This window comes from Saccostrea echinata, unplaced genomic scaffold, assembly GCF_033153115.1.
Source record: "Saccostrea echinata isolate AGI-Se365-2 ecotype Australia unplaced genomic scaffold, CSIRO_AGI_Sech_v1 ptg000050l, whole genome shotgun sequence".
Lineage (NCBI taxonomy): Eukaryota > Metazoa > Mollusca > Bivalvia > Ostreida > Ostreidae > Saccostrea > Saccostrea echinata.
The window spans coordinates 2,599,368-2,615,813 of NW_026889799.1; the positions used below are offsets into that span (position 1 = coordinate 2,599,368).

Genomic DNA, 16,446 nt, shown 5'->3' on the forward strand with positions numbered 1-16,446 from the left:
CTAAATACAATAAAAAGTATAATGAAGTCGTTAGTGCATTGAATTGTAATTCTTTTAAAATTGAAAGTCCATTAATATCATTGCCATCATACCTACATTATGCGTCGGAACCTTTTTATGCAAAGATAGACATGCTATTGGCATTAGCTAGAATATTGACCAATCCGTGCACATTTTTTTCAAAGTACGTTAATATGGTCGCACTTTGAAAAGAAATATTTTTTTTCAAAGTGCGTTAACTTTGTCCCAAATTTAACGCAGTTTGATTTTTTTGGAAGTGCGTAATTTTTAAAGTAATGTTATTACAAAGCATGTCCTACTTACAAACGATTTCTAAAACGAGTCAAGCTATTGGCAGATAAGTTGATGAAATAGAGTATCAGTAATCGAGTTTCGCAAGTTCAATAATCGGTAAAAAGACCTTGTCAACAAATGCAATTTATCTTAATGTCAAATGCTTACTGACCTTGTTATATTAATTGTTAGGCTATTTTTTTAGCAATGACTTATCTACGGATTTTTTTTTTTTCGTTTTTTTTAAATCATGACAAGAAGCACATGACGGATGTGACTGGTAAACGGGGATCCTCATTTTCCAAGGCAACTCGTCACATCTCTTATGTTTTATAGGTCCGTGTTTACAATGTTCGATTTGTATTTTTTTTAAATGGACGTATGAGCTTGAATACTGTTCGTTTTTTCCATATTTCACACAGACAATCAGACAAAAGTTAGTGTAGACCTCAGAATATAAGTCTACCGAATCAAAGTTTGTTGCAAATATTTTTTTTTCTATACTCATAAAACTTTTGAAAGTCAATAAAGCATTTTTTTTTCGAAATCCAGAAAACCAAGATCCCTTGTACTCAAATGGAGGCGTCTTGCAATTGGCAGAAATAAGAAGAACTAATAAAGGTAATTCTTTGTATGTCGCTAAACACTTTCCTGTCATGAGAAAATAGACAAACATTTACGTTCAAGCCTCAGGTTAACATAAGTTATAAAATTTATAACAAAAGAAAGGGTTTTATTTTTTTTGTTGTCGAGTCAACAATTGTAAGGAAACTAAATGTCTAGTGGTATGGTAATTATTTTATGATTTGCTTTGGCGTAAAAGTGTGTCAAATGATAGGGAATTTGTTTTTTGAAAACTCGGTCACTTTTGATTACCAATGCTAGTGGATGCGCTCTGTGGTTAAAAACATGATAATATTCGAAATGAGTAACACAACAAAACTTTAAAAATCGATAATGTATTTTTTAGCTATATTCTACAGTGTGTTTTAACCTATACAAACTAACATACAAATGCACAATAAAAGGATAAATAGTGTTTTCTTTTGTTGATAAAAATGGTAAATAAGAATTTAACTTATAGAGAAAATCTTTAGAAGACAAAATTAGATAATTATGTACAATTTGGCATCAATGGCATCCACAAAAGGGAACACACACACATACCCTCACACCCTCACCACATATATATATATATATATATATATATATATATATATATATATATATATATATATATATATATATATATATATATATATATATATATATATATATATATATATATATATATATATGTGTGTGTGTGTGTGTGTGTGTGTGTGTGTGTGTGTGGGTGGGTGGGTGGGTGGGTGGGTGTGTGTGTGGGTGTGTTGTGTGTGTGTGTTTGTCTGCCTACCAGCCATAGTTAGAAAGAGAACAACTCCTCAAGAAAGATAAAATAGGTCATTTATTGAACATAAATGAGAAAAACAAATAGAAATATACATAACAAATAGAAATAATGTTGCGTAAAAGTACATAATATGCCCAAATCAAAAAGCATGCAACTAGGCTAACAGTCCTACTAATAAAAAAGGTTGCATAGAACATATTATGCATTTGCTGAATAAATTATGTACAACATGGGAATATTTGGGTTTAAGGACAGATGATACAAACAGAAATATGGATGCCTGGATTGGTATATATTTTTGACCTAATTTGGTTGTAAATGACGTGACTAATAAATTTTTCAAATATTAAGATTTTGTAAACTTTCTATGATGTTCAAAATGCAACCTTTCTGCAACCATCCTTATTAATGTATACATTTTTATTTGTCACTTAAAATCCCATATTTGTGAAAGTTTGAATGAAAAAGTAAAATTTGTGCGGTTAAACTTATTCATTTTACTCATATAAATATAACTTAGGTTATTATTTTCAGGATTTTTTATAAAAGTTTGTATCATCTGTACTTAACTGAAAAATATTTGGACTAGTACATTGAAGGGATTAGAAAAAAAACAAACAAAGCATTACATATGACAAAATATGCTATGGGCGTTAATTCGCATAGAACATAACATTCAAAAGAAAATCTGACTGAGTTTGAGGAGGAGGGGAGGGTGTTGGCTTAGTGAATCCTGCTTTCTACAAACAGGGAATATAATTGCGCATGGGCATTCCAGTCTATATTGGTATTATATAAATTCCTAAGCTAGCAATATTCATAGGATATATATATATATATATATATATATATATATATATATATATATATATATATATATATATATATATATATATATATATATATATATATATATATATATATATATATATATCGTACATCTTGTTTCTTATATTTAATTTTTTTTCTCAAGATTTAATTACTGAAGGATTTCCTGTGAGTATTGTGTATATTATGTTTATTAAGTTTAGCTACATCTCATATTAATTCTTTCAAGAATAAGATTAACATTTATTTTTTACAAAAAGTATAAACATGAACATTTATGAGTTAATTTTTTCGTTTCTTATTGTTTTAAGAATGTCGATAAAGAGTATATTGCAGCTTCAATTGATATTGGAACAACGCACACTAAATCAGGATTTGCCTGCTTTAAAAGGAAATCGAATCAAATATATCATTCAGAAGTAATAACAAATATCGAAGAATCTGTTATACTATTTAGTGAGGAGCGGAAATTCATGGCATTTGGAAAAAAAGCAGTTGAATTATATATAAAATCGAATAAACCAGAAACATTGTGTTTCATCAGAAATTTCAACATGAAAATGAATCTTCCAACACATCAGGTGATTTTTATTCAAGTTCCGTTTTTATGATCATATCTAGATAAAAATATATTTTTATTATTTTTTTTATTTTATATAAAAACGCAATTTTTATATTGTGTCTTTTGTCTGCCGATTTGCAAAGTTCTTTGATTTTCAAAAAATCCTTAATGGGCTCATTTCAACACACTCGTCGCATGAAAAGATGAAGATAAATGAACAAGGATCAGTCTCATAAATGCAGAGAAAATACTTTTGTAGAACACGGTTAAACATGGGCTTTCACAGGGTGCAACCAAATGCCTAGGAGACTAAGAAAACCTATCGACCGGTCAGACCCATAAATGGCCTCTCTCTCTAATGATCTGGTAAATTAAGCCCTGCGTAGTGTGCAAACAAGTATTCCTTTTTAAAGAAACGAACAACTGAACCTCTGTGGAACCATCAATGTTCGTGGATTTTGTGGGGCACCCTTACCCACGAATTTACATCCCCTCGAACTTTATTTTATAAATATATTATATAATTGAATCTACCACCATCAATGTTAGTGGATTTTGTGGGATACCCTTACCCACGAATTTACATCCCCTCGAACTTTATTTTATAAATATATTATATAATTGAATCTACCACAAAAAACGAGTAATCCAGGAGATATTGTCTCTACGAACAAGTAAAATTTTGCTTCCTCATGAACATTGAATCCCACGAATCAAAATGATTCCAGTATGCTAAGTCATATTACTTGAAAGTATCCCCATGTCAAGTAACATCCTGTTTGTGTAAATTTGTGCATATCCTGGTACCATTGTGACGAGGTGGGACCATTTGATGATGTTGAATACATAATTAAAGTATAATAACATTCAATCAATGTGCAATGGCCCATAGATAGATACTTAATATTATTTTCATTGCATAAATCAAGACTTATCTAAAGTTTATTTCTAGGATATACGCTTGTGGCGCGCAGCAGATCAAAGGGGTCGTGGTTATGTATTTTTGATGGATGTGTATGCTGAAACCATCGGATTTATAAAGAGTAGGGTAGAAGAAATGGCTAAAGAATCTTTTCCTGGAGTGACAAGTTTTCGTTGGGTTTTGACTTTTCCAGAAACATGGGAACCGGTCGCCAAGGAATTTTTAAAAGAAGCAGCTCTCCGTGTAAGCATTATTGAATTGTTTTTCATTTTGTAAAAAGAAAAAAGAATTTTAAAAAAAAGTTTTGTCATATGAAATGAAAGCATCCTACAATAGTGTATAGTTGAAATTTGATTTAAACATAACCCGCAGGGCTAGGCTGAAGCAAGAAAAGAGAGTAAAGTTGTACATAGGAATGTAAAGGAAAAAAAATCTTGAAAAATCTTCTGAAGAATAGGAAAGCAACAACTAGCCAAAATAAGCATTGGAATTGGAAATTGAAGCATTCCCAGGTAGTTCAGATACATATATGTTAAAATCATTACCGCCGGGGTAGGGTAGGACCAAAATGGGGGATCAAAGTTTTACATAAGAATATAAAGAAAAAAAAATATTGAAAAACACAGGAAGAAACAAAACCTTTAAGTTAAAAATTAAAAGTTGCTTTTAGTGACTTTTCAGTCGCCATTCAGTCACTAAATGGAAGATACAGTTCAGTGACCTTTCAGCTGCAATTCAGGTACCTTTCAGGCACCATTCAGCGGGCATATTTCAGTTATCTTTCGGAGACCTTTCCGCTCCCCTTCTGTCATCTTTCAGTCGCCTTTTAGGAACCTTTCAGTTGTAATTAACAATTTTTTCATGAGCTTTTCATTACTTTAATAGAAATAATTCTTTAACAATTTAATATTTTTTTCACATCTTAAGGACAGATGATACAAACAAACCTTTATCAAAAATCCTGACAATAACAACCTAAGTTATGTTTATATGAGTAAAATGAATAAGTTTAACCGCTCAGATTTTAATTTTTCATTCAAACTTTCACAATAATGGGATTTTAAGTGAAAAAGAAATGTATACATTAATAAGGATGGTTGCAGAAAGGTTGAATTTTGAACATCATAGAAAGTTTACAAAATCTTAATATTTTAGAAATTGATTAGTCCCATCATTTACAACCAAAATAGGTCAAAAAAGACATATAAATCTTTTATGTCTAATGCGGTTAGTTTTCGTGGAAATATCCTCCAGTGAATGATTATTTATGCCTCTTGTGGAAGAAACTCAAAATTGTACATTTTGCTTCTTAATTGTTAAAATCAAATGATATTTTAGCTTTTATAAGATATCGTTTTGAAATTATTTTACATATTTTTTTCCGATGAAGAATTCCGTTGAAAAATCACACCGTTCTCCGAGGTGAACATTTTTCATTTCTTTAAAAAAAGAACAGGAGACCATCGCCGATAAATGACATTATCCTGATAGGAGATGTGTAACTTATTTGACTGCCCCCAAAATTCGCGCAATTAACATATAGTATACAAAATGTATACAAGATATAAATACATCGCCAAGCTCATCGATACAACAGGTGAACAAGGTGTTCCGATTCGATTTCTACAAATTTATTGGTTTTAATCTGGTTAATATTCAACACGACGCCTTGGCTTCATGGATAAGCCTACAGATTTGATAAAAGAGAAAAAAAGCCTACAGACTATCAAGTAAGAGGAACATAGTTCGAACCCGGTTTCCGCATGCAATTTTCCCCTTAGGTTCACTTTTTATCAGAACAATTTAATACAAATATAATAGAAAATACTGAAATAAATCTCTTCGTTAAAAAATAAGCCGATTATTCAATAAAAATAAACAACCGAACGATAACAAAAAGGCCACTGAAATGTATCTGCCGTTCAGTCGTCTAAGTGGTACCTGAAAGATCATGGAAAAGCCATGGGTAAGGATCTTTTCAGTGACCTTTCAATGACCATCAGTGGACATTCAGTTTCCATTCAGTCGACTGAGTGATGTATTCTCATGGGAGGCATCTTCTCAAGAGCAACAGTCATAACTAGTCATATTGCTATGAAAGCATCCTCAGGTATATGCGTTCAAATCATAATCCACGGGGGTAGGATTTCTTTTTTTACATAGGAATATGTTAAGAGTCTTTTAAAATCTTTATCCACAGCTCTGTTAAGGCTGCATGAAAGTGGCTGGGTCTAAATTATACGGAAAATGCTTATTGTGACATCACACAAAAATAGCAATTCCTCACAATAACAGATCTAGAAAACGAAATAATTTGCGATTTTAACTGCATATGAGTAATGAAATACATCAAACTTACCACTTCATTCATTCTTATCTCAAGTTAAATCCTAACAGTAAGATATAAACAAGTCAATGATCGCATTGCACTTGTCGACTATGACGTATTATTATTAAAGAGAATATTATTTGCAAATATTAGGTAGACCATTAATACAAATCTGAAACCTTTGTTTAGTGCCATCATATAAAAATTATCGAGAGAATATATTGAATCAATTCTACCGTGTTTTTGTACAGGATTTGCATGTTTCACGCCGAGGTACCTCGTTAAATCGCGTTTTTGAAAGGCGTACACTTTATAGATCTTGAGTATTTTTTAAATATACATAACGGGAACATTCCTTAGCTTGGAAAGTACTTTCCTAAAAAAAGAGAGCATAACTTAATAAATACCTTAAATACTTGGAAAAGGTCACACATATTTCGACTAGAGCTAAATAACTTGAATGTTAAACTAATAAAATGCGAATTCTATTTAAAGCAGATGCACTTTCCATAAACTACAAGATATGTAGAAACAATTTATTGCTTAAGTCTTTAATTCGAACTAGGGTATTCCCTTTTGATACTGAAATTTGTTTATGACCTACATGCAGTACACATTACATACATTTATCACGTGACTGTCAAATAACGTGACCAAACCATATTCAATACAGTGCGGGGTATACAATGTTATTTTAATTAATATTAAGGTCATGTGATAATATAGAAGCTACACAAAAATAAATTCAGTTTAAAAAGGTATGTATTTATGCAAATTCATATTCCTTTGATTTCTTCACAGTACGCCTTAACATTGCTGCGTCTCAAGAACAAGAAAGTAATGATTAGTCATATTAATATGGAAGCATACATGTACCAAAGCATTGTAGATTCAAAGTTGTTCAACTCAATTTATCCAGTAGAAGGGTTGAACCACAACAGGACATCAATGTATTACATTGGAATATATAGAAAGCTTTTTAAAAATCTTCCTCTCAAGAAAATAAAAACCGTGTTTAGTTATATTATATAGAAACATTCTCAAAAAAAGGGTAGGATTCGAGTTTGTTCAAAACATGACCACAAGGCTATGTTGATTTGAATATGGAGATTTGAGTTTAACATTTATGAAGAAATATATATAAAAAAATTCTTAAAAAATATTTCTCAACAATTACAAATCCATCACTAGACTTATTGATATGGACGCATCCTCAGGTTAGTGTAAATTTCAAGTTTTTTTTCAAGTCCCGACCCCAAGGGAGGGATACCTACATATTTAAAAAAAAGAATCTTCTCAAGAATAGCAAAGTCATGGAAAGTCAGATAAATATGGAAGCATCATCAGATGGTTTAGATTCAAATTTGCTCAAAGCAAGACACCTTGGGGGAGAGGGGGGGGGGGGGTAGGATTGGATAGAACATTCGATCAAAGTTTTACATGTGAATGTATAGGAGATAAAAATCTGCTAATAAAGAACGGAAGGGCCATTTTGACTCCGATGAGTACTGTTGTCCAAGGCCTCATGTTATAAATTCCCATCTTATAAAGATTCAATTGAATTTATTTTGAAAGGCTGGAATACCACAGAGTAGACTATATTTAGAAAAGGAACACGTTTCAGCAGTCAAATGGCAACAAATGTGCCAGTATAGTGATCAAATTGAAAAATCAAAGTGCCTATTAGTCGATTTGGGAGGTAAGTAAATGTTGTAGCAATTTACAGTTTTATTACTATTTGGCATCAAGTCACTACATGTAAAGCAAAAATGTTTTAACTGAATTTTACTGAATTCGTCGGCAAGTAAATGGAAGGACATACGTTTATTGCATGTAAATCATATACGGTACCAATTTTGATGCACTAGATGCGCATTTCGACAAATTACGTCTCCTCAGTGATGCTCAAGCCGAAACGTTGAAAATCCAAAAAAAATTAAATAAAAAAGACTTGGAAGAGCTGAAAAAAGGTGCAAAAGACTGGAGCCAAATACGTCGAAGGATCACAGCTATGCGTGAGGGAGATAATCCTTTAATTTTGAAATAAATTTCTAAATTTTACCAAAGCAATGAAATATATATTCTGTATTTTCAAGCTAGTACCGAAGTAGTAGGTAACTGGACTGTAGAGATCCTCGGGGACTAATAGTCCACCTGCAGAGACCTCGACCCATGGGTCATAATGTAAATCATATACTGTATCAATTTTGATGCATCAGATGCGCGTTTCGACAAATTATGTCCTTTCAGTGATGCTCAGGCCGAAACGGTGAAAATCCCCCCAAAAAATTAAATTAAAAATTATTAAATAAAAATAGAGTTTTAAAGAATCCACAAATTTAGTTGTTTGAAAATAGGCATAGATTTGAACTTTACATGAAAAAGAATAAATTAAGTATAAAAATATATATATTTGTTAATATTTCAGACATCTCCAATTTCTAATATATCGTGAGCTTAATCATTTAAACCAATTGTTATGAAATAAATATATAGTTATGGAAAATTAGAAATTAAATACATAACTGGAATTATTATGTAATGGTTCAATTTTGAAAATTTTCTAGGTGGATCAACGAAAATATATGCATGTACGGAGAAGGAAACATTTGTGGAGACTATAGCAGATTCTGGAGGAATAACTATTCTGAAAGCTTTTGAAAATTGTTTGGATGAGGTGTTCAGTAGACAAGTTCTTGAGTCCTATAAGCTTAAAGAAAGAGCAGACTACTTCAAACTGTTTGGCAGTTTTATGAGGAAAAGTCATGACCTGAAACTAGTTCCCCCCTCAAGTATACATTTTGACGTTTCAAAAACTTTAAATGTTTACAAAGTTACAAAAAATGAAGAGTTTCCCATTATCGTTGACAAACGTGGATTATATCTCAAGGCAGGAACACTTGAAATATCACATGAGAAATTCAAAACTTTCTTTGACCAATGCATATTACAGATTAAATTGTGCATTAGAGCAACTCTAAACAACCTTCCGAAAATCAGATCTGATGCAGAAGTATACCTATTTGGGTGGCTTTTAACTTCTGATATAATTTTTCAATGCGTCAAGGAAGAGTTCCAGAGTAATTCAATTTTTAGAATACATACGATAAAAGACCCAGAAATGTTTATTGCCAAAGGAGCAGTTTTACATGGAGGACACATTTAATACATCTATTTCAGCATGTGTTCTTGTTCTATATGTGTTTTTAATGAAACTTTCTTTGTAAATATAGGTAAATAAAAGAATACATGATACACTGTAAAACCAATACAAAAAGACGGAGAAAATTAATGCGTTAAGTATGCTAATATGTGCTCGAATCCTTGTCTGGTTCAAACACCTAGTCTCAAATGTAAAGCTTCTTAACTCAAACATATTCATGTTAGATAGAACCAGATTTATTTTATGATACATACATCTTTATCATGCAAGAGTCTCATTACTTTTATTTAATATATGTTGCAACGTTCGAAACCAAATGATACACACAGCTAAATTTAGTCCTGACACATGATGCTCTACGGAGTCCGCGAATTGCGTTTTTCTTTAAATCTTAGGCTTTTGGAAAAAAAAAAGGTTTCAGCTGCTGAGGGTGCTCTTTTCTTCATTACACGCCTGCGTCGTCAACTTTAAGTTTCTGATTCTGATGCATATGATATGATTTTTACTGTTCATTGCAAAGTAGTTCTGTTTGTGTGCTAAAGATGTCTATACTTTTTTTTAAAATAACATTCATTTTGCAAACCTATAAAATTACTGGTGATATTGGGCAACTACTTGGGATGAAGCAAAGACTTAGCGCCCTCTATAACAATATATATAATAGTTAATCCTCGCAGGGTGCTTGATACATGCAACTAAATACAATGTTACAATTTTTTATTCATAACATACATTGAACAGGTATTTTAATTAAGTTGTATGATATATACATGTAAAACAAAAAAAAAAAATATCTTTCCGGAATCAGTTTTGGATACAAATTTCTTGTTCGTATATACATATATGATGACAGCTGTAATTATTAATAAATGGGAAAAATTACATTGATAAGTTAATTTAATTTAATATATATATAATTTAGGTATATTTTTTCTTTAATTACTTTTTTAAAGATATGCCCCCTGTCGTGACACAAGTTGATAAAGGTGATGAAGATGATAACAAAGACAACAATGACAATGAAAAAAGGTAACGATAACGAATAGCTATCGATCTGGAAAAAGTCTACAAACAATACAAATCTGTGAGTAAGGCATGAACATGGACCGCCAGAAATACCAGAGATGAAATCAGGTGCCTAGGAGAAGCAAGCATCCCCTGTGGACCGGTCACATACGTCGTGAGCCCTATAGTTTAATCAAGAAAACGAAAACTTCCGTTGTCAAATTTAGTGCAAATAAAGGGCTGTCAATTGGTATGAAACAGGTCAGCCAGAATACGATCTAATGCTAGCTTATATTTGATAACAAGGTGATTATAACGACAAAAGAATTTGAAACTGATGACTCTTAACGAGGTTGTTGAAATCTCTGAAACATCAACTAATTCATGATTAGCCTGCCTCGGTTTGAAAATTTGTCATACTCAGAGAATTCACCTGAGTATGAAATAAGTTGGGAGACAAAAATACAATGCGCTGGTGATAGCGGAATATACTCGTACATGTAACTATATAAATAAAGGAAGGTGATTATGGGAAAGCTCAAGTCATGTTTTTCGTCATGCAGTTTAGTTATAAGTTGGCTTTTATCTTCTATAGTCAGCAAAACATCAAAATATGAAAAAGATCTGGAAGACTCCACGGGGTCTTTTATTTCAAGTTCACTGGGATATATGGAGTCAACGTATTAATTGAGATAACTGTTGTGAATCGACAAAACATTGTCGATTTATCTTAATGTCGAGTTGAAGGCCAGAGTAAATGTTTTCCTCAAAGTCCAGGCTTTCTGATATCATTGACAGCTGCTTTTTCAATAAAAGTGGAACTCGTAAATTTACTTACTTTGTCATTGGTCATTTGCAAAATTATTTTGTTAAAAAACATTCTGATTGTACACACAAGTACTCTGAAATCGATTTTAAAAAGATGATTGAGCTTCTGACTGATAATATCTATGTGGTTTTTGGAGACCAGGTCTTCCAACAATCTATTGGAATTCCCATTGGTACCTATTGCGCTCCGTTATTAGCAGACCTATTTTTGTATTCATGTGAAGCAGAATTTGTTCAAAATCTTTCACATGAAAAGAAGAAAACGCTTGCTGTGGCCTTCAACTCGACATTTAGATATATCGACGACGTATTGTCAATTAACAATTTTTATTTCCATTCTGATGTCGATGCGATATTTCCGAGTGAGCTTGAAATAAAAGACACCACAGTGTCCAACACATCTCTTTCATATTTGGATATCTTACTAGAAAAAAACCTTAATGGTAATTCAACAACCAAGCTTTGTGATAAACATGATGACTTTTCAATCGTCAACTTCCCTTACTTATGCAGCACTATACCTTCATCACCTGCATTCGGGATATATCTCTCTCAGTTGATTCGATACGCAAAAGCATGCACTACGTACAGTTCCTGAAACGTTCTACTTTCCTAGTTTTCCGTTCGATCACCGTTCGTTCAACGTTTGTTCAGCGTGCGTGCACCGTTCGTTCACCGTGTGTTCAACGTTCAATTGGAAGAGTTATGGCCCTTGGTATGGTCGGCAGTCATTTCTGGTCACTCCGAGTATTTTGATCTTCTTTGCTTATATTTCCTATTCGAGAGTGCTGTATGCTGCTGAATTTATGTGAGTCATTAATGTGGTTTATATGCTGCAACAAATGCAACAACAAACTGTGAGTATCACTGTAATCGATTTTGATCGTTGAAAACAAAAGACTTTAGCGAAAGACTATTCAGCATGCAGTAAGTACAGAAAAATCTGTCAATACACTTTTCTACACGGTTATACAAGGGTGTAACTCACGAAGAAGTATTAGAAGGATTAAAAGAAAACAGTGATATTGATATTGAAGACATAAAAGCAATTCAGATTACTGAAAAAGACTGTGTTATTACACTAAAAAAAGAGCAAACAAAAGAAAAACTTTTAATGTCCGGTGTAACGGTAAAAAATCGAACAGTATCATTGTATGAGATTGACAAACAAATAACAAATGTAACAATGAAAGATGCTCCCGTTGAACTTCCAGACTCCTTCACAGCTACAAACATGATGCAGTATGGGCAGGTAGTTGCGGGCAGCATCAAACATGGCACAATTAAAAACACAGCTATTGAAAACGGCACGCGATACCTGCAAATATTAAATTGTATTCCAACTCTACCTAACAGAACAAAATTTGGAGATCATGAAGTCAGAATTTTTGCAGACAACAATCGCACTCAATGTCCATATTGTGGAAATTCTGATCACCCTTCGTACAAATGTATTAACAAACCTGTAAACAAACCAATCTGTTACAACTGCAGTAAACAGGGTCATATAGCAAAAGACTGTGAAAACGATCCTGTGTGTAGATTTTGTAAGGAACAGGGCCATAGTAAAGAGAACTGTGGGGTACTTTCAGAAAAAATGCTAACAAAATATGGTAAATATGCCGCAGAAATTAGCGAAGGCAGAGAGGCCTTACACTACGATTTCCACCAATCCGGACCTGACAACAATGCGGAAGCTGAAAAACAGGACGAAAAGCATGACGAACAGATTGATACTGTAATATTAGGGGCGTCAAACTGCAAACGAATTCAAGTATTTTAAATACTTCGGTCTCCGGATCGTCCTACGTTCCAGAATTATTTGAATTCGCAAGAAAAAAATTAGGAGAATCTTCACCTGAAAACATTATTGTTCACTTGGGAACAAATGACGTAACAAGATGCCGGGATGAAATTGGAGATCTAACAGCCAATGTAATGACGGGACTCAACAAAATTCAAGAAACCTTCCCCGAAGCGCAAATCGCCGTATGCACTGTCATCCCAAGGAAAGGAAAAAGCGCCGCAATTAAAAAATGAATGACAATACTTGGCATGTCAATAAATTCATAGAAAAACTTTGTGAAAAAAACGAACGTTTATCGGTTATTGATATATGCAGTTCCTTCATTAACGAACAAGGGCTTGTTACTAAAGTATTTTACGACAGCAACGACCCCCTGCGGTGTACATATTAGCAGCGAAGGAGCCGAGAAAATAGCCGACATTTTCTGTAAATACAACTCTGTAGATGATCCTCTTCGAACACCAAGTATCTCCAAAAGGAAGTTAAGTTCAAACACTCCAGCTTCGACCGAAAAGCAGGGTAAAATCCAAAAAATGTAAATACATGTAGCACCCTGCGCTGACCTTGATTCATACTGTTAAAATCACAGGGCAACAATAAGCATACTTGTGCATATTACTTGTATATATAGGTCATTTATTCTTTCTTTCTTTTCTCCTTTTGTCTTTTTAGATTTTTTTCATTATTGTCATTACGATGTCTTTACACATTGCCTCGATAAATATTAACGGGTTAAGAGATAAGAAAACAAAGAATGTGTACTTTTTCATGGTTGAGTAAACGCAAATACGATATCATTTGTTTACAAGAAACACACGGAACAGATAAAGAAACGCAAAAGTGGGAAAATGAATGGAAAACGTTTAAAGGGTATAACTCTATTTGGAATAATTGGTCCAGCGAATCACGTGGTGTTGGAATATTATTCTTTACAAAAAAACCGGAATTAATAATAGATAAAATAACATTTGATAACGAAGGAAGGGAAATAAACGTAAGCATAAAATTAAATGATTTCACAATGGAAATTAAGTGTATTTACACACCGAATAATGGGGTGGATAGAAAACTATTTTTTAACTCTGTGAAATTTGATGAAACAGCAAATCATAAAATCATATGTGGTGATTTCAACTGCGCGAAAAATAATCAGATTGATAGGCAACCGGTGCCCTAACGTAAAGATGTTGCAGTCTGTGAACTAAATGAATTAATAAGAAAATATGAATTACGAGATATTTAGCGTGAAAGAAATCGTAAAAAAAATGCTATACATTTCACAGGGGCAATTCAAAATCAAGAATAGACTTTTTCCTTTCAAGTGAAAATATATTACATAAGGTAAACACTGTGCAATTATACACTTTGGATTTAGTGACCACGGCTTGAAAACATTAAAATTGCAAATGGATAATATCCAAAGAGGCCCAGGACTATGGGCAATGAATGAAAAAACTATAAAAATGAAGATTTCCGAAAAACTTTTGTTGATTTTGGGGAAAAATACAAGAAAAGTTTAGACAATTGTCAGGATATTTTACATTGGTGGGACTTAACAAAATATAAAATAAAAATATTATGTATTGAGATGTCAAAAAAATTAAATGTTAATAAACAGAAACTTGCAAAATTAGAAAAAGAATTAGAAAAGATTAAAAACAGTCCTTCAAATGATAAAAAGTATCAAAACGATCTTGAACAAAAAATCAAAGACATTTATACGGATAAGACAGAAGCTGCAATTATAAGATCTAAATGTAGGTGGTTTAGAGAAGGAGAAGCACCTTCTAAATATTTCTTTCAATTAGAAAAAAAATAACGGAAAAAAAATGTGGACTAGAATTAAAGCAAAAAATGGCACTTATAAAACTGACATTGACTCAATAATTGAAGAGCAAATAAATTTTATTACAAATTACTAAATACTGAGGATTGGGATAGAGAAAGCGGAAATTTATTATTAGAGACAGTACAATGTAAATTAAATGAGGGTGACGTAAACATGCTTGACAGCGATATAACTGATCACGAGATCTACAAAGCAGTTATGTCATTAAAACCATATAAATCACCTGGGGAAGATGGAATACTGTCAACTTTTTATCAATTATATTGGGATACAATTAGAATTGAGTTTTCAAAAGTAATAAAATATATTTTTCAAAAGGCTATACTCTGTGACTCGCAAACTAAAGGAGTAATTTCATTAATACATAAAGGGAATGAAAGAGAAGATGTAAAAAGTTGGAGACCTTTAACTATGCTTAACAACGATTATAAAATTATTGCTAAGATACTCTCTGAGAGGTTAAAGGTTGTATTGCCAAAATTAATTCACCCAGATCAAAAAGGATTTGTTAAGGGTAAAAATATAAGTGATGCAAATAGATTAATTCAAGACATGATCGATAATGCAGAAAAAGAAGATTTAGAAGGGGCAATAATATTTCTGGATCAACAGAAAGCCTTTGATAGGATAGAATGGGGGTGGATAGAAGCCACATTACAGAGATTTAACTTTGGTGAAAAATATTGTAAATGGATAAAAATGCTTCTAATAAAATCAAAAAAATTTGCATTAAAACAAATGGATTTGTATCAAAATACTTTTCAATATCAAGATCAGCAAGGCAAGGTTGCCCTATAGCTCCCCTACTTTACGTGCTTCAAATAGAGCCTATGGCTTGTGCAATCAGACAAAATCCTCAGATAAAGGGCATCTTAATTCCTGGAGAAGATCAACATATATAGTGTAAAATAAATTTGTTCGCCGATGACACACAGCTATTAAATAAAGATGAAGAATCTATAATAAATTCCATTAATATTTTAGAAGTATATGAAAGAGCTTCATGGGCAAAAATCAACTTTTTAAAAACTAAAGGGTTGTTTATTGGAAAATCAAAGGGTAAAATACCAAAATTTAAAAAAAATCAATGGATAAAAACTAACATAAAAACTTTAGGGGTACATCATGGATATAATATCGATACTTGTGCAATATAGTTGGAAAAAATAGAAAAAAATTATGAACAGTTTGCATGTCTGGAAAACTAGAAACCTTACATTTAAAGGGAAAACTTTGATAATAAAGAATTTGATAATTCCAATTATTGGCTATGAAATAGAAATGAATAAAATAGACAGAAATGTGTGCTGCTTAAGCAAGCATGAAGGAGGAATGAATATGACAAATATATTTAATTTTATGAAAAGTAAACAAATAAAAACAATTTATAAAACTATGCATTCAAAGTTAGAAACATGGAATGCAATTGGTAAATACTGGTTACAGAGCTAAGATATACATCC

At 32.2% G+C, this 16,446-nt stretch overlaps 1 protein-coding gene across 1 annotated transcript; it reads left to right on the forward strand.

The window, feature by feature from the left end:
* Nucleotides 1–1,069: 1,069 nt before the first annotated feature.
* On the forward strand, nt 1,070–10,527 carry LOC133203354 (heat shock 70 kDa protein 12A-like). Its single transcript, XM_061339149.1, has 6 exons — nt 1,070–1,084; nt 2,830–3,099; nt 4,033–4,245; nt 7,907–8,030; nt 8,899–9,123; nt 10,448–10,527. The coding sequence occupies exons 1-6, from the start codon at nt 1,070–1,072 to the stop codon at nt 10,525–10,527; spliced, it is 927 nt and encodes a 308-aa protein (XP_061195133.1).
* Nucleotides 10,528–16,446: the final 5,919 nt, after the last annotated feature.